At 46.1% G+C, this 17940-nt stretch overlaps 1 protein-coding gene across 1 annotated transcript in view; it reads left to right on the top strand.

Moving 5' to 3' along the window:
* RANBP10 (RAN binding protein 10) overlaps positions 1-17940 on the top strand; it is a 413778-nt gene that overhangs the window by 157294 nt on the left and 238544 nt on the right. Inside the window, exons 5-6 of the mRNA XM_085639148.1 lie at positions 7885-7907; positions 8375-8559. Of these exons, the coding sequence (XP_085495274.1) occupies positions 7885-7907; positions 8375-8559 (208 nt within the window). The remainder of the gene's footprint in view (positions 1-7884; positions 7908-8374; positions 8560-17940) is intronic.

The following is a 17940-nucleotide window of genomic DNA, read 5'->3' as shown; positions in this document are numbered from 1 at the left end:
CCAAGGGCACGAGTGACATGGAGCCGAGGAACCTGTCTAAACGGACCCTCAGATTATGTGGGATCGAATGGAAGGAGTAGAGTTTCGCAGTGGGGTAGCGGGTCCTCCAGATGTCTGCCAACCCCCATTTGGCCACCCATCTGCGGAGGTCCGCGGCTTGCTTGTGTGCAGGGGAGTGGGCCTGTGGGGGATGTGAGCGATCCAGGCGTGGGTCCAGAGTGCAGTTGTAATCCCCTCCTAGGAGCCATGGGACTGAAGTGTGTTGTGCCAATGTGCGTGTGAGTGTGCCCCAGAATCCCTCCTGTTCCGAGTTGGGGGCATATATACTCCCTATCAGTAGTTGTTGACCCTCTAATAAACCCGTCAGCACCGCGTATAGACCTTCTCTGTCTACGAGTCTGTGTTGCTCTTTAAATGGCACCCCCGGCCTGATCCATACTAGGGCGCCTCTGGCGAACGCGGAGTAGGTCGTGGCGCATATTATGCCTCGCCACTTTTTTTGTAGCCGGTCCACTTCCCCTACCGTCAGGTGCGTCTCTTGTAAGAGTGCAACTTGGGCCTGTTGTCGCTTAATGTAGGCATAGATAGAGTATCGTTTTCGTGCGGTGTGCATGCCTCGGACATTCAGTGTCAGGAACTTTATGTCTGTGTTAGGGGAGTTGTGAGGTGTGATGCGGGAAGGCATCTGTATGTGTGCTCATCGTGTGGCGAACCCCACGGTCGTCGCTTCCAGCCCCACGCCCGCCGCCTATCGTCCGTCCATGCACTGTGTCGTCTATGGCGGTCACCTCGCCCGCTGCAGGAATGGTAGGGAAAAGGTATGCAGGGAGGGGGGTGAACAATAACAACGGTGGGAAACAGTCCCAATACTGGGGGCGCACCGCACAAGGCGGTGTGCCCAAACTAGTGATCATAGTGAAACTTTAGTTCGTAGTTGTGGGGGTGGTGGTTCTAGGTGGCTGCCGACTCTCGCTCTGGCGGTAGTCCGTATATTGTCAATGTCCATAGGTGTCCTGCCCTCTGTCGGGCTCTGTGGCGTAGTTCGTTCCCATCGATTAGCCGGGTTGTGCGTGCTCGTGTCCCGCCTGTTCTGGTCTGGGGGCTGCTTGTTAGATGAGAGTGTCTGCGGTCTGAGGGGTCACCACCGGGGGTGTCACCGAGCCCTCTCGTGACCTCGGCGTGGCACTCCTTTCGTCGTCAGAGCTGAAGATGTGGGGGCCCCGCTCGGAATCTGTGTCTCTGTCCTGTGGGCTCATAGTGGCCACCGCCTGGAGTGCCTTCCGGCGTTCCGCCATGATCTGCGCGAGGTCCGGAGAGCTGGTGGAGGTAGTGTCGGTCCGTGCACTGATCTGCGTGGAAGAAGCCCCTCGGTGTCGGCGGTCCGGGCGCCCGGATGTCCTCCTCGGACTCACTCCTTGCATTTTGGAATCTTTTAAAAACCTGTTTTTCGTCACCGGATTCTTTCAAATAAGCTCCCTTCTTGCCTTTTAATTTGGAGTGACTCAGTCTGCAATTGAGGTAGCGCTGGAAAACCTTTTTTAGGTAGCCATCCGTTTGACAAAATATGCATCATAATAACAATATTGCACAATGTGTAGTAAAGTTTTTTTTATATATATATATATATATATATATATATATATATATATATATATATATATATATATATATATTACCTACTGGCGGTTGCCAGTAGGTAGTTATAGTTAGGACCACGTTTCCATAGGAAATCCGCAACATTCTATTTTGAATAACTTTGGCGCCGGTCGACGAATCCTTGCGAATTTTTCAAAATAGGTGGGGCGTTGAGCTCCGCTCCTACCCTGAAAGTCTCGGGGGGATTCGTGAAGCGGGGGCTGAGATAAAAGGGGGGTCCCAAAACGCGTTTTTCCCATGCATTTTTCCATAGGACCTTTAGACACAGCTACAGCCCGAACGGCTGAACAGAATTACTTGAAATTTGGCAGAGAGGTAGTCCTCAGGTCAAGGAAGTGCCTTTTGTATGTTTGGTGTAAATCTGTTCAGTAGATTCTGAGAAAATAGCCTTTAAATCAATATATATATCTGAGCCAGCTTACGGTGCGCTTACGGTGCGCTTACCGTACGCGTACGGTGGCGTGCGCGAGTGCGATTTTGATTGGCTCTTAGCTCTTAGTAAACATTCGAATCGGTCGAAACCAGGAAGCGGCGGCCGCCATTTTCTCTCTCGCTCCCTGAGTTGGGCAGCAAAAACGAACCCCAAAAATGTGTAAAGAGGCAGTTTCATGAGATCCTAACCACCCAGCATTGAAACAGGGGTCCCCAAACACCCCCCAAGCACAATCGGAAAATCGCCGATTACGCTTACCGTACGCGTACGGTAAAAATTAAAAAAAAAAAAAAAAAAAAATTATCCACATTCTCCCCACCCCGTGTACAAATGGTGCCCGTGCATGGCATATTACAGCAATGAATTTAACAAAGAATACATTTCACAAAGATGCGCATAATATGTCCCCCATGTGCGCACGGTGCGCGAAGCGCATCGTGCGTACATGGACCATCCCGCTTAACGTGGGCACGCGGTGCGCGCAGCGCACTGCGTGACCACCGTGCGTGCACGGCACTAACTGCGTAAAGTGGGCGCGCGGTGCGCGAAGCGCACCGCGTGCTCACTGTGCGCGCACGGTGCGCGCACGGAACGAACTGTGTTAACTGGGCGCGCATGCCACGAATGGCGTAAAGTAACTTAGCATTTAAAAAACCGTACAAATTCACTGAAAAAACCATAGGTTTCACACACGTTATAGTTAGGAAATAGCATTTAAAAAACCTTGCAAATTCACTGAAAAAACCATAGGTTTCACACATGTTATAGTTAGCTGTACATTTCACTCGTAAAAAACCAATGAAATTCCCGCGTTATAGTTAGTGCAGGCAACTATAACTCACGCGACCGCAATCTTCTGCTGATGACATATGTGTCTTTATGAAAAAAAAATATTTGTAATATATGTATAGCTAAAATTTAATGGAAGAAGACCTGGGCAAATAATTGTCTAAATACAGTATTAGCATCAGCAGAAGATTGCGGTCGCGTGAGTTATAGTTGCCTGCACTAACTATAACGCGGGAATTTCATTGGTTTTTTACGAGTGAAATGTACAGCTAACTATAACATGTGTGAAACCTATGGTTTTTTCAGTGTATATATATATATATATATATATATATCTCTTCCTGGGGAAGAGGTCTATATGAAGAAACTATAACTCGTGCCCTAATGTAACTATAACTCGCGTTTCTCCACTTGTTGTACGGCCAGGCCCCGGGCAATGGGGTCTTGGGGCTGAAATCCGCAGTGGGCCGCATGGCCTTTCCCCACGTTTTTTAAATCGGCTGCCCCTGGACCAAAATCGGCCTGGTGAGGGGGGGCTGGTTGCGCCCCCTTAATATAAATGGCACCCCACCACAAATAACCCCCACCCCACCCCGGGTCGTGGCCTACCTGGGGGGGGGGGGTAAAAAAAATGCATGTTCGGGCAACCCTGCTTTTTTTTCTTCCCTAGTTTGCCAGGAACCCCAGATCCTCTGCGGTATCCTGACAAAATTGAAAAATAGTTTCATCATATATCTTTCAAGGAAGACAGGTCAATTTGAGTTACAGTACACAGGAACTCTGTTTTTGTGCCTTCCTTTATATGCCAAAGTTTTTATACTTCAAGGGAGAAAAGGCTTGTTCTAGTGCATTTTTTTCATTTTGGCTCTGATTAGCCCACAGCTAATATCAAACGAGTGGTGGTTACCAATGAGAACCGTTAGATTCTCCAGGCATCACATTCCCTTCAAGGGTTGTTGAGTCCCCCTCACATTGTGTAACATGCGTAGGTAAACACTCTTACTTTGAACTGCATACTTCGAACGCACAGTCATTTTTGGTCTAACACGTGGGTTCTGGATATCACATAATTGTTTTGCCAGTCTCCTGTTTCCCTGAAAATTAACTATAAAAATGCATACATTTAGTTCTACATAGAGGGGCTTTTGATTAGCCCTCTACATAGATTGGCATTTTCATATCATTCACATTTTGCATTCAGCATGGGGAAATGGTTCAGCCCACATATCCGTTGACTGTCTTCCACTCTCAGTGACAACATTTTGCCTGATCACATGTGTAGAGCTGCCTGGAAAGAAATGCTATTGAGTGCCAGAGCTAGTGTGCCTGCATTGCTTAGCTAGACTATTTTATTTTTTCTATATTTTGTTTATTTTCTTTTATTGTATATTGCAATATTTGGGAAAAAATTGCCTGCTGGCCAAGTCCCTTTCCAAATCATTCATAGACATCATCATTCTGACAATAAAAGTTCTGATAGAAAACTCCGGTGAATGGACTTCCAAAATCTTATTACATTGTCCAAACGCACCAATATTGCAGTTTTTGCAAGCAATTCCTTCCTGGAGACGTCTTCATTATCTAACCTTCTATTATTGTATGGCTCCCCCTTGGGCACCAAACGGCTGCCCCTATTGCTACCACAACCTGACCCCCATAACAGCGGAGTTCACGTTTGTCACCCCCGATATCAAACGATAGGTAAAAGTTCCTAACAAGGTAAACTGAGGCTCTAATTTTAACGTGTATTCCACCAATAGAGATGTATTGTGAACTGTAGACAATTGCAAATGAAGTCTTCCATTCCATATCCTGTCTCCAGCCTGTTACTGATCAGAAAGGTTTATAACAGGTGCATGAGCATAGCAAAGGAGCCAGTATTACCCCGTCTTATTTAGATTGATGCTGAAGTCCAGAGGAATGTGATGAGTCCGTATGCACGAGCCCCCCCCCTCCCCGAAGAAAACAGCAAGGGTCCTCAGCAAGGTTGGCTATATCCAACAGCGATTTACCATGCCTCAGGTAGCACTCAACAGCCACGATTGAAGTTGCTGGAGGCGACCTGATCAGAAACTTTGGGGGAGAGATTTCCCTCTCCTTCTCTCTGTATGGAGTTTAATCTTTCACTCCCTCTCCTCTTTCGCCTACCAGCAGTTGCAGCAAACCTTCTACGGTTTTTCTTCCTGTACTACCTCCAGTCCTCAAGTCCATCAGAACCTGCCGTGTAATACATCAGCGGAGCCACATGCCCCCGCCCAATGTTCCAACAGGTCACAATAGTCCAGTGTTTCGCTCTGTCTCACCTTCCACCCACCCTCCTTAGCTCTCAGCTACCACCTCTAACCCTGCAGACTCGACCGTGAGTGCCAACTGCCACCTGCTCACTATGTGGGGTTCAAGTGGGGATCCGCCATTACAGGAGAGATAAAATGTCTGATCCAGAAACTAGACTTGCGGCTTACTTAGTGGAGGAATTCCCTTTTGACATACAGGGCACAGGTATTTCTCCAAATTTTTCCCCCCGAACTTCCTCTAATGAAAAACATGACTAGTATGCTGAATCAATTCAGGGTGGCATTGAGGGTCCCTGAGTGACCTTGACAATGGAGGTTCACAGATCCGCTTCACCTGTAGAAACAGCCATGCGTAGATTTCTTTTGAAACTGGATCTGCTGTCTAAAGTAAGATCTTGCACCACAGCCTACCTTCGATCAAATGGGCATGTGGTTAAAGAATTTGAGATTGTAAGGCCACATAATCCCACACCGTGAATGTATAGACTTAAAATGGGCACGTGGTTCATGAATTTGAGATTGTAAGGCCACATAAGCCCACACCCTGAATGTATAGACTTTCTTCAAGAAAAGGAATTCTTTTTCCATCAGATTATTTTATTGTTTCAAGTGAAAAAGATTCTCTCTATTGTGCATATAAAGATCCATCTATTTTCTCACATGTTGAGAACAAACAGTATTGTCCTACTTGTTATACCTAGCTAAATCCAGCTTGGAACTTGTATCTTTATTTGAGTAAGTCCAGATGTTTTGGAGGGGCTTGGGTATCTACTTGTGAGCTTAATATTGTATTGGGCAACTTAGAGTGTTGGCCTTTTGAGTCCTCAAAATAAAGTCTATCAATGCAAGGCAAAACCGTGCCATTATATTGGTATGCTGAGTTTGTGATATATTTAGGTTTTCTGGTTATTGTCCAGTGGACCATACACTGTTTCCACATACAAACCGCCTATATAATACATCCTACTTTACTTCGAAATGCTACCGCATATTATTATGCTAACCATATCATTTTGCTGCCAACATTGTTTCCAAGGCCGCCTGCCATGGACAAAAGATTGCTCCACACAATGTATGTGAAGAGAGCTTAAAGATATTTCTTACAAAACTGAAGGCAGAAGACAATTTAACTAGGGTTGTCAAATATTATCTCATGCATATAAAGATGGTGGCCTTCCAACAATTTGTAGTCCACTGGAAGGCAACAATACATTGTTACCATAAAGTAACCCAACCTCTGCAGGAACACCCAGAGCTCACTCTACTAGAGTAAAAGTAGCTAACACAACCTTTCTTAGAAACACAAATGTTGCTGTAATTTACAGCGCAGCTACCTTGACATCATGGCATACATGTACTAAACATTGCAGTTTGACTCTTTACACTTTATACTCTGAGCTGATCTTCTTTACTCCACTCATTAAATATCATACCTACTTGTAAGGTTCTTGGCGAGCTTGTCGTGTTGAATACCAGTGAAGATTCTATAATGGAGATGGAAAACGCATCAAACACAATACACTCATGTTACATTACCATTTTAGTACACTACACATCTGCAACTATTTAAAGCTTAAGTTGGAAAACTTGTCTTTTCTTTTTTCCTTAGCTCCTTAACTCCACGAGTGTCGATCTACACAGCTATTGGTCTACCAGTCGTGACTGGTCCCATCATAGATTACTTAGAAGGCCTATTTTACATGTTTGTATTTAAAAAGAAATAAAGAGAAATAGATGTTTTTCTGTCGGTATCTGTAAAAAGCAGCAAAAGAGAAAAACTTGGAGCCTTATTGTTAATCCTATTCCTCCATCATGGACATCTTCACTCAGTTTATAAATTCCTGGGTGCCTCCCTGGAAAATTAATTAAAAAAAAACCCCACAAATGATCACAAAATAATTTAAGATCCTTACTCTTTACTTAAACCTCAATGTGAACTGACAAGCCAACTGCCAAAGCTGTGCTTTCTAGGATCAGTATAAGCTGTGAGTGAGGGATGTTGACTAAAAAGGTGCCCTTAGTAGTTCAGGTACTCTTAGTCCTTGCTATTCATCTTTTATACCTCACTGTAGTGTATGCCAAGTGACAGTGGCCTTTGCATGGGATAAAAACCTTACACATCTATGGTTGAATATTGGTTCAAGGAGTAGAGAAGAGTGTGAGCCCTGGCCAACAGCAGGTCACTTAGTGGTGGCCTTATTTCTTAAAGCTACTGTTTTGTTTGGCATGTCTGGTTTGAAACCTGACTTGCTAGAGAATCTGGGTTCTCAGAAAGCTTTGAAGCAAGTTGTTTTGAGTGATTCTGCTCCCAGTAACTTCCACCTCCTAATTGGACACAGATAATCATGGATCTCAATTGTCAGACCATACCTTGTTTGAGCTTGAGAAATTATTCCATCCCCTCCCCCTTTGTAAGGCAGCAAATCCTTTGGGAGTAAGGTGCCCACAAAGTTGATCTATACCCCCTTCTGCATCCTGCAACAGAATTCACATATCCTACCCCACTAAGTCTTGCCTAGCTACCACCTCAGTAATGACTCATCCTTCTCTTTTGTAGGGGCCAACTCCTATTTTCTTATTCAGGCAGATAATGAGATAGCAGGCTGCTGTATTTATTGCACATTAAAGTTCTATAAAACACAAATAAAGTATTTTTCTTTGACCACATAGTTTTCAAAACAATGCTTATTGTTTTCATGTTTCTCCTCACAGGTATAGCGTTCACAGACCTTCCTGTAAGTATAATTAATTGGAATTGTTGAAAGTACAAAACTAGTTCACATTTGTGTGTAGAGAATATTTGTAGACTAAAAAAGATTGCTGTGCTAGGAGGAGTGACTGCCAGCTCCAAATAACATTTGGCGGTTGGAAGAAGGTTGCGTTATTTTTGAGTAGTGGTTAAATCCTAAAGCTAATGGTATGTATGGTTCTCAACCTTCTGAGCTTTTAAATCTAATCAGCTCGGAGACATTGCTCTATCCTTTTCCACACTGGACTAATCACACTTTTGGCTTATTTGACGGCTTGAGAAGCTTCTCCCTCTAATTTGCTTGATGGCAAAGCTCTCTCTTGTCCACCTATGACTGTCTGTACTTGTGCACTGTTAGCAGTGCTTCCTCCTCTTTCTTCTCAAATGTTGGTTGAGTTTCATTGTTAGAATCTTTGGCTTGTTGAAGAAGCTGAACTCATAATTTTCTTGCAGTCAAATCTGTACCCAACAGTTGGCCTTCAGACGCCAGGTGAGATTGTAGACGCCAACTTTGGACAACAGCCATTTGTGTTTGATATTGATGACTACATGAGAGAGTGGAAGGTGAAGATTCAAAGCACGATAAAACAGTTTCCTGTTGGTGATCGGCTTGGCGATTGGCATTCTATGCTGCAGAAGTAAGTAGACACACCAAGCTTCTCCTCCTTTAAGATTTTGTTTCTTTAATGCTTATTTGATATCAGTTTGCTAATGCCAGATGTTGTAACCTTGATAAAATATATTCTTCAACTAGAGCACCCCTTTTGTTTCACTGCTGGTCCTGTAATATATAATTCTATTAATTTGCCCTTCATCCTGATCTGCCAGACCAAGCTGTTCCAGTGTTGTGACCCACCACAGCCCTACAAAAGTACTGTTATCTGTAGAATCTAATGCTCAAGGACTGGAATCCTTATGTTGGCAGCTCTGCCAAAGAATCTCAATCCTCATATGCTCTTCCAAGCATTCTACTACTTGGGCCAACATACACGGATGCGTCTGCTTCGTAATCTTGTTTCTTATTCCCATATTGTTGGGTAGCCCAGCCTACTGTTAAAAGCCAGAGCTGTTCTATAAAACCTTTGCTTGAACCAAGACCTCTCTCCCTCTATGCTCCCAAAGCTCAAACCAAACAAGTTCTAGTTTCTTTTGGGAGAGGACATGTTATCATACAATGTTCTATCATGGTTCCTTGGATGGGGTGGATTGCACTCATCGAAATGACACACTTTGGGATTCCAGCATGAGTTGCTAGTCCAGGTCGTGGCTCTTGAATGTGTCTGATTGATTAGGCTTTGGTGTGGATTTGGCCATAGACTGGATAATTATTATATTGCATAGTCCATAGGTCAATTTCAGCTATTTGAGCATTTCTTCAACCTTGTTTCTAGCTAACTGCTGGTTAAGTGATCATAGCAATTTATCTACAATGGAACTCAAACCTAGGCCGGCTTACAAAAATGTTAAAGGAGTTTGTGAACACCAACAAAGGTTCTCCATGTTTCAAGACTACCTTGTCCTCTTCCGCTCTCCCCTTGGGCAACCTGGTAAACCAGAGCCTTAGTTTTTAGTATTCCGAGATTTGTGATTGTCAACGAGGATTAGTTGTTTGGCATACTTTAAGAGGATGTTCTGGTATCTGATTCATCTTGGTCCCCCCCTTGACCTGCCCCTTTAATTGCTCAAATAATCCTGCAAACTTCACCTTCTCACAAACTAGATGCAGGATGTGTAGACCACCTGAATGACGATCCTCTCCACATGATGGAATTCATATTGCTAGTTGCTGTTGACTACCAGTCCAACACAGGCATTCATTTCTGTCCATAAATAGATAATTGCCTTCGCAGCCGTCGAGTTTGTTTAGATGCTTTGTATCTTGCCAGTCAGTTGATAAGCATTTGCATTCAATAGACTTTAGATGCTATTTGGAAAGACAGCTCTTGTAGTTGTTGTAGACATACACCGCAGCAGAATAACTGAATTAATTCATTGGCATGTTCTGAATTGTGAGTGTTTAAATCTGGCTATGATTGCTGGTGCTGTACATTGTTGTTTGTAGTCAAAAACCTTCCTAGCTTTGTTTACTTGCACATATCTGAATCGTCTGGACGGCTGATGTACAGAGGAGTAAGGTGCAAAGGTGGTCTTGGTTCTGTCTCGCAGGTTACTCCCTATGTCTGTAGTGATGCAGCAACGTTTCATCAGGAGTTTAATCTGTTCAGGATTTCACTACAGATAATTTTGTTAAGTTGCCATGGGTGTTTCATATCACATGCAAGTACATGATGCTCAACTGCAATTAAATTGGATGGTAATACTTTTAGTCATGTTAAGAAAATTAAATCCCAATGGCCAATTTTGCGGTATGTAAAATCCTTGAACAGTAACACCCCACCAAAGTAAAACAAAGTAAGGCCGATTGTTTTTTTTTCTCAAGCACTTTTATTCCAAAAGTAGACTTAATTATCAGCTTCTGATGGATACATCTGCCAGTGGATTCCTCACTTTGTGAATATCCCCTGCGCCTGCATTCCACTAAACTTTTTTCCCCAGCTCTCTAAGCCGATGTGGACGTCATAATGCATCGGCTCCGCTCGCGACTCCGCTCGCGACTCCGTATGACGTCACCGGAGCCATAAGAGAGCCACGTTGGCGTGATGACGTCAGTTCACTTTTTTCCGCGCCGTCAACGCGCAACGGTTTTCCAGCACTCTCCTGCTACTTTGTAGTCTTGTAGTGGGTTACTGTTGATGAATTCATCATGTCTTCGACTAGGAAGTCAGGTTTCAAACCTTGTAGGGAATGTGGGGGCCACATGTCGATGATAGACCCCCATGAAGATTGTTTGTGGTGCCTTTCTTCTGACCATGACGTGGAGGTTTGTTCCAGCTGCAGAAGGACGAACCCCAAGGCCTTGAAGGAGAGAGAGGCGAAGCTCTTCATGGCCAAGGCAAAGAAGGAGAAGAGGGGTAGGAAGAAGGAGAGATCGAGGCCGGAGTCGTCGACTTCGCATTCTTCGAAGTCGTAGAAACACCACAAGAAAAGGAAGCATAGCTCTTGGTGCCGGTCTTCGAAGAGCAAGGCTTCGAGATCGACTTCGCCTCGAGGTCTAAGTAAGGATGTGTCTCCTTCTCCATCTCCTAGGAAGTCTCCAGAGAGATCACCGTCGCCGAAGCGGACTCCGGCGCGGTCCCCGGCGCAGTCTCCGGCACAGTCACCGGCGCCAGTGGAGTCTTCTGCTTCTGAGGTTGAGCAAGAACAGGAAAAGGAGCCTTCTCCAGAGCCGGCTGATCCTGTGGCTCCTGTCGAGGACTTCGGCTCCGGTTCCAGGTACTCCTCAGCCGGATTCGGGATCAATCCCTTATCCACAGTTCCCGACTCCGGGTGTGGATTCGACGCATTTTCTAAATGCTATGTATGGGATTTTTCAACGGGCTGCCTTCCCATCCGGCGCACCTTCTGGTCCCGTGGGTCCTATGGCATACACCTTGGGAGTGCCGCAGCATTATGCTCAGGCCCCATTTATGCCCTTTTTGCTGATGGCTCCTTCATGGCAGTTTCCGGCGCCGTCTGGGGATCCGTCTCGACTTCAATTGGATCGGCCTTCTTCGGAGCCCTCCTCGACGCCGTTGCCGACTCCCTCGGCTCCGTGTCCGGCAACTCCGACTACGGCGCCGCCGACTCCGCCGACTCCACGTTCTGTTCCACCGACTCCGCATACGGCGCCGCCGGCGCCAGTTCCTCGGATCCGCTCAAGGAGAGAGGCTCAGAGAGTCTTGGAAGAGGAGCGTTATAGGGAGGAGGTGGAAGAAGGTGAGGTGGATACATCTTCTGACGACTTTGAAGGGATCCAAGAGGCTAGTGGTCTTGATACAACTCCGGAGTGCGAGCATTCTTCTACTAGATCCTCTCCACCGCAGGAACTGGCTCCTTATCATTTAGTAATAAAGAAGGCCGCAGAGTTGCTGGACTTGCAGTTGCCCTCTGCTGAGTATAAACCAAACCTTCTGACTGAGGTACTACATTCGCCAGCTTCGACTAGTGAACCCTTGTTGCCTTTTAATGGGGCTATCTTGGAGCCAGTTAGGGATGTCTGGCGTAAGCCACTCTCTTCGCCAGCAGTCTCCAGACAAGTGGCAAGGAGATATAGGGTGACTCCTGGGGATCCAAGTTTTCTATCTTCCCACCCTTCTCCAGAAAGCCTGGTGGTGCAGGCTTCATTCTCGAAGCATGCTTCAGGAGCCTTCCCTCAGACTCCTGCAGACAGGGAGTCTAAAAAGGCTGATCAGGCAGCTAAGAAGACCTTTTCTTCAGGGAGCATGGCGCTTAAATCCACTAATGCCACCTGTTTACTAGGGCGCTACGTTCATGTTCTGATGGACTCTATGAAATCATTAGCCCCTAAGTTGCCAGAAGGGGATAAGGCGTCTTTTATGGAGGTGGTCACTGACACTCAGGCTGCTGCAAGGCAGGTAATTCAGTCGGGGCTTGATACGGCTGATTCTATGGCAAGGATAATGGGTTTGTCGATAGCCACTAGGAGGCAAGCGTGGCTTCGTTCTTCTGGCTTTTCTACGGATGTTCAGGCCACCTTGGTTGATTTGCCTTTTGACGGACAAAAACGTTTTGGCGAAAAGGCTGATTCCGCCTTGCAAAGATTTAAAGAGAGCAGGGTGACGGCGAAATCTTTGTTTGCAGACTCCTGCTTAAGGATTTGGGCTTAAGAAATTCAGAGGCTTTGGCAGATCTTCATTTCGCTCCTTCCGGCAGCCTCAGCAGCAGCAGCAACAGCAGCAGCACAATCCCCTCTATAGGTCGTATAGAGGAAGACAAAGAGGACAGAGAGGTTCTGGCCGCAACCCATCTTCATCTTCTGTCTCCTCTGCTCCCAATGAAACTTCTGGGAAGCAGCCCTAGATCCCTCATCCTAGATCATGTGAGACCTGTGGGGGGTTGGGTGTCCCACTTTCTGCGAGGTTGGAAATCTGTTACAACCGACCTTTGGGTTTTAAACCTTGTGGAGACTGGGTACGCCCTTCACTTTCGGGAATTTCCTCCCCCTTACCCTCCTTGCCAGGGTTACTGCTCGGAAGACCATCTGCTTCTTTTGCAGAAGGAGGTTCTAGCTTTGCTTCAAAAGGGTGCGATAGAGGCTGTTCCAGAGCAGGAAAGGGGTCAGGGATGCTACTCCCGGTATTTCCTGATTCCCAAGAAGGACGGCAGATTGCGTCCGATCCTGGACCTCAGAATCTTGAACTTTTACCTGAAACAGGAGAAATTCAAGATGCTGACCCTTGCGCAGTTCTTCAAGCGTTGCAGCAAGGAGACTGGATGGTGTCGCTCGACTTGCAGGACGCGTACTTCCATGTCCCAATCCTGAAGTCGCACAGGAAGTATCTCCGTTTTACGGTTGGGTCGCAACATTACCAGTTTGCGGTCCTCCCGTTTGGTCTTACTACCGCACCTCGAGCCTTCACGAAGGTGATGGTGGTGGTGGCTGCTCATCTCAGGAGGTCGGGGATTCCGGTTTTCCCCTACCTGGACGACTGGCTTCTGAAGGCAGAGTCCCCAGAGATGGTGCAACATCATCTGCAGGTAACATCTCAGCTGTTATTCGACTTGGGTTTTTCAATCAATGTGCCCAAATCTCACCTGGTGCCCTCTCAACGCAACCTGTTCATAGGGGCGGTACTGGACACTACTGTGTGTCGAGCATTTCCTCCTCCTCAAAGAGTTCTCGACATTCAGGAGTTGATCCCTTCATTCCACAATGGAGCGGTTGTTCCAGTTCTGAAGGTCCTTCGTCTGCTCGGTCTGTTCGCTTCCTGCATTCTGTTGGTCAACCATGCGCGCTGGCACATGAGGGCGCTCCAGTGGTGCCTCCGCAGGCAGTGGTATCAGCACAACGGGGATCTCAGGGAGTTGATCAGGATCTCCAGAGAAGCTGCAGCGGATCTATCTTGGTGGAGCGTGCCGGCAATCTGTCTCAAGGGAAGCCCTTCCATCTGCCTCCATCGGTGGCCACGGTGATAACGGATGCCTCCTCCCTAGGGTGGGGTGCTCATCTGGGGGATCTGGAGATCAAGGGTCTTTGGTCTCCAGAGGAAAGGTTGTTTCACATCAACCTTCTGGAATTGCGGGCGATTCGTTTGGCACTCAAGGCCTTCCTCCCTTCCCTTCGCGGTCAGTCTGTTCAAGTCCTGACGGACAACACTACCGCGATGGTATGTCAATAAGCAGGGAGGAGTGGGGTCGCATGGTCTCTGCAGAGAGGCTCTGTGTCTATGGTCCTGGGCTCAGGACCATCAGATTTGTCTAATGGCAAATCATCACGCTGGGGTGCTGAACGTACGTGCGGACAGTCTCAGTCGGCAGTTCTCTGCCGACCACGAGTGGAGGCTCCATCCAGAGGTGGTTTGTCATGTCTTTCGGACGTGTGGGACTCCTCGGGTGGACCTTTTCGCCACCCGCGAGAACGCGCACTGCCCGTCATTTTGCAGTCCCCAGTATCTGATGCAGGGAGCATTTGGGGACGCCTTTCAGTTGAGTTGGGGCTCACAACTCCTTTATGCGTTTCCTCCCATACCCTTGATTCCTCGGGTTCTGAGGAAGATTCGCCAAGACCGGGCCCAAGTTATATTGGTGGCCCCGGATTGGCCAAGAAGGGTGTGGTATACAGATCTTCTCCACCTCTCCTCGTGCCCTCCGCTCCGTCTCCCTCTGAGGGCAGACCTCCTCTCGCTGTCGGAGGGGCAGGTTCTACACCCCCACCTCCAGAGCTTACACCTTCATGTCTGGAGATTGAACGGGGCAACCTGAGTTCTTTCTCTCTCCCGCCTGATGTTGTGGATGTTATTTTATCGGCCAGGCGACACTCCACCAAGTCCGTTTATTCATATAGGTGGTCTAAGTTTGTTAAGTGGTGTGGAGAGAGATCCATTGACCCTTTAAAAGCCCACCTTTCTGATGTGCTTCAGTTTGCTCTTTCCTTGGCTCAGCAGGGCTGTGCTGTGGCCACGGTCAAGGGCTATCTATCGGCCTTATCGGCTTTTCTATGTCTTCCTGATCAACCGTCATTATTTAAATCTCCTATTGTACTGAGGTTTATCAAAGGCCTTACAAACCGGTTTCCACCTACTCCTTTTGTAATTCCTCAGTGGGACCTTAATCTTGTCTGAACTTTTCTGATGGGGTCTCCATTTGAGCCTCTTCATAGTTGTCCTTTGAGGCTGTTGTCCTTTAAGACGGTCTTTCTTGTAGCCATAACCTCGGCAAGGAGGGTGAGTGAGCTTCAAGCTCTTAGTTCTAAACCCCCTTTTTAACATTACATGCTGAAAGGATGGTTCTCAGGACCAGGGCTGCTTTCTTGCCTAAAGTAGTTACTCCGTTTCATTTGGGGCAGTCTATTACTCTCCCTGTTTTCTATCCTCCTCCTCATCCTTCCAAAGAGGAGGAAAGACTTCATCGCCTGGATCCAAAGAGAGCTGTGAGCTTTTACTTGGATAGAACGAAAGACTTTCATCTGGACGATCAGCTCTTCGTGGGTTATGTTGGTCATTCTAAAGGAAGAGCTGTGCACAAGCGCACTTTATCGAGATGGATTATCCTTGCCATCAAGATCTGCTATGCCCTGGCTGGTAAGGTTCCTCCTGAGGGTATTAGGGCTCATTCAACTAGAGCTAAATCGTCTACATCTGCTTTGGCCAGGGGCGTTCCTGTGGCAGACATTTGTAAAGCTGCGACTTGGGCCTCCCTCCATACTTTCGCAAAGCATTATTGCTTAGACTCTGAGATGAGGAGGGAGGGCCATTTCGCGCGCTCTGTTTTGCAGGATTTTTTGGTATAGGAAGGTGGACACCCTCCTCTGGGAGTGGGACTGCTGTGGGAATCTATTCACAAGGTGAGGAATCCACTGGCAGGTGTATCCATCAGAAGAACAAGTTACTTCCCTTCGGTAACGCTTTTTCTGGTGGATACAGTATCTGCCTGTGGATTCCTCACTGAACCACACGCCTCCCCGTTGTCCACCTTGGTATACCTAAAAAGATGTCTTGCTTGAGATGTTGTTATGCTTTATGGTATGTACTATGTATATTTGGCTGTATATTGTATACTATGTATACTATGTATACTTGAATCTGTCGTTGGTCCACCTTTGCGCCTCGGAGGCACGGAAAAAATGGGTGGAACTGACGTCATCACGCCGACGTGGCTCTCTTATGGCTCCGGTGACGTCATACAGAGTCGCGAGCGGAGCCGATGCATTATGACGTACACGTCGGCGTAGAGAGCTGGGGAAAAAAGTTCCGTGGAATGCTGGCGCAGGGGATATTCACAAGGTGAGGAATCCACAGGCAGATACTGTATCCACCAGAAAAAGCGTTACCGAAGGTAAGTAACTTGTTCATCACTTTCTACTACCTACTAGATACAAAACAACAATGAAGTCACTGAAATCCTGCCAATCAAACCTAAACATAGATTGATGTGTTGAATATAATGTCAAGATGAAACTCCTGTAAGATACTTTTATTTGGCCTACTCTAAATATGTACCAAGGTGCTACAGGTGCCATATCCAGTTGCCAAATTCTTTCTCCGGTTCAGCACAGAGGAGCATGTTACTCCACTTTTGAAAGATCTCCACTGATTGCTCACTATAAAGAAGAGTTAAAGCGTTGTCAATTTTCTAGCAGACATGTTGAAAACCAGGATCACAATACATCCAATACAGGCTAGAGCAACCATGTCTCAAGGATATTTGATATCCAAATTTCAAGTTGTTTGGCTAGTCACCAAATTATTATTTTTTTTTAAGTTTCTCCCCTTTTATCTACATGGGAGCAGAATTTGGGTACTTACTTTAGAACGAACTTCCTTTGACCATTGTACTGCAAGATATTCACTTCTCTAGGAATCTCAAACTGCTAGTGTTCAGAAAAAAACTGCTATTTCATGAAATCATCTCAAGTGGTCCGTTTTTCACTGCATTTTAGTTTTGGCGCTCCGCCCCACTCCCCTCCTCCTATATACTTCTTTGTCTTACCTCTGCCTTTCCTCAGGTTTTAGTTTGTTGTATGCTTCTAGAAGCAGCTTCCCAGCAGTGTATTGTGCAATACAAATAATCAGATGACTGGTGTAGCATACATAAGTCTCCGGACAGTTCAGTGGAGATTACCTCCTATGGAGTCTATGCCTCGTATCCGATTAAACTTTGTGTAGTAGTTCTTCTACTTGGCCTGGTGGATCAGTAGATCATTCTTGTTTATATTGACAACACGGTAGCCACATGTAGAATCATAACGTAGGGCTTAACTATTCATAGTCCACTCCAACAAAACCCAGGGATTATTCTGGATTATTAAACCATTGATGACAGTATGCCATCTGAGGTGTCTGCCCCTACATGGGTTTATAAATAACTCTGTATCACACACACAGTATGGGGTTTGTTTTGAAGACTGGATAAATGAAAAAACGGAGTCTGTATCACTAGGTTTACAACTATTCTTCTTCTTATACAAACAAACATTTCTGTACTAGATGTACTGCAAGCTGTCAAAACAATGACGATGGCTGTACTGCTAGTTGAAAACCTGACTTTACTGAGTCCCTTTCTTTGTGTCTAAGTAAATCATGTTTTTTTCTTTAGTAGGCTAGACAATGCTTGATATTCTTTCAAGGTAGAGTACAGAGCAACATTGAACTTGTACCATAGCAGCAGAATTGCGAAGCCTAGTTTCTGCTTTCCTGAGACAAATTGGCTATCGTGTAGGTGATCCCTAACTACACCTGTTTTTTGGATGATGATGATGGAGTTGCAGTGGCACCCATCCATGTTCCAAAGATGTCCAAGACTATGATGTCACCTTCCATGATCAATGGAACACCAGGATATCTCCCACTGTGATAGTGCATGTTGATTGACAGGCTGAAAAACTACTGCAACATGACAAAAGAAACTGATGCAATAGTCTAGCGGTTCCATTTTGATATGTGGTTAAAGACCTATATCAA

This window comes from Triturus cristatus, chromosome 12 (genome assembly GCF_964204655.1).
Source record: "Triturus cristatus chromosome 12, aTriCri1.1, whole genome shotgun sequence".
NCBI lineage: Eukaryota > Metazoa > Chordata > Amphibia > Caudata > Salamandridae > Triturus > Triturus cristatus.
The sequence above is the reverse complement of the archived record's forward strand: the minus strand, read 5'-3'. Positions and strand labels throughout refer to the sequence as shown.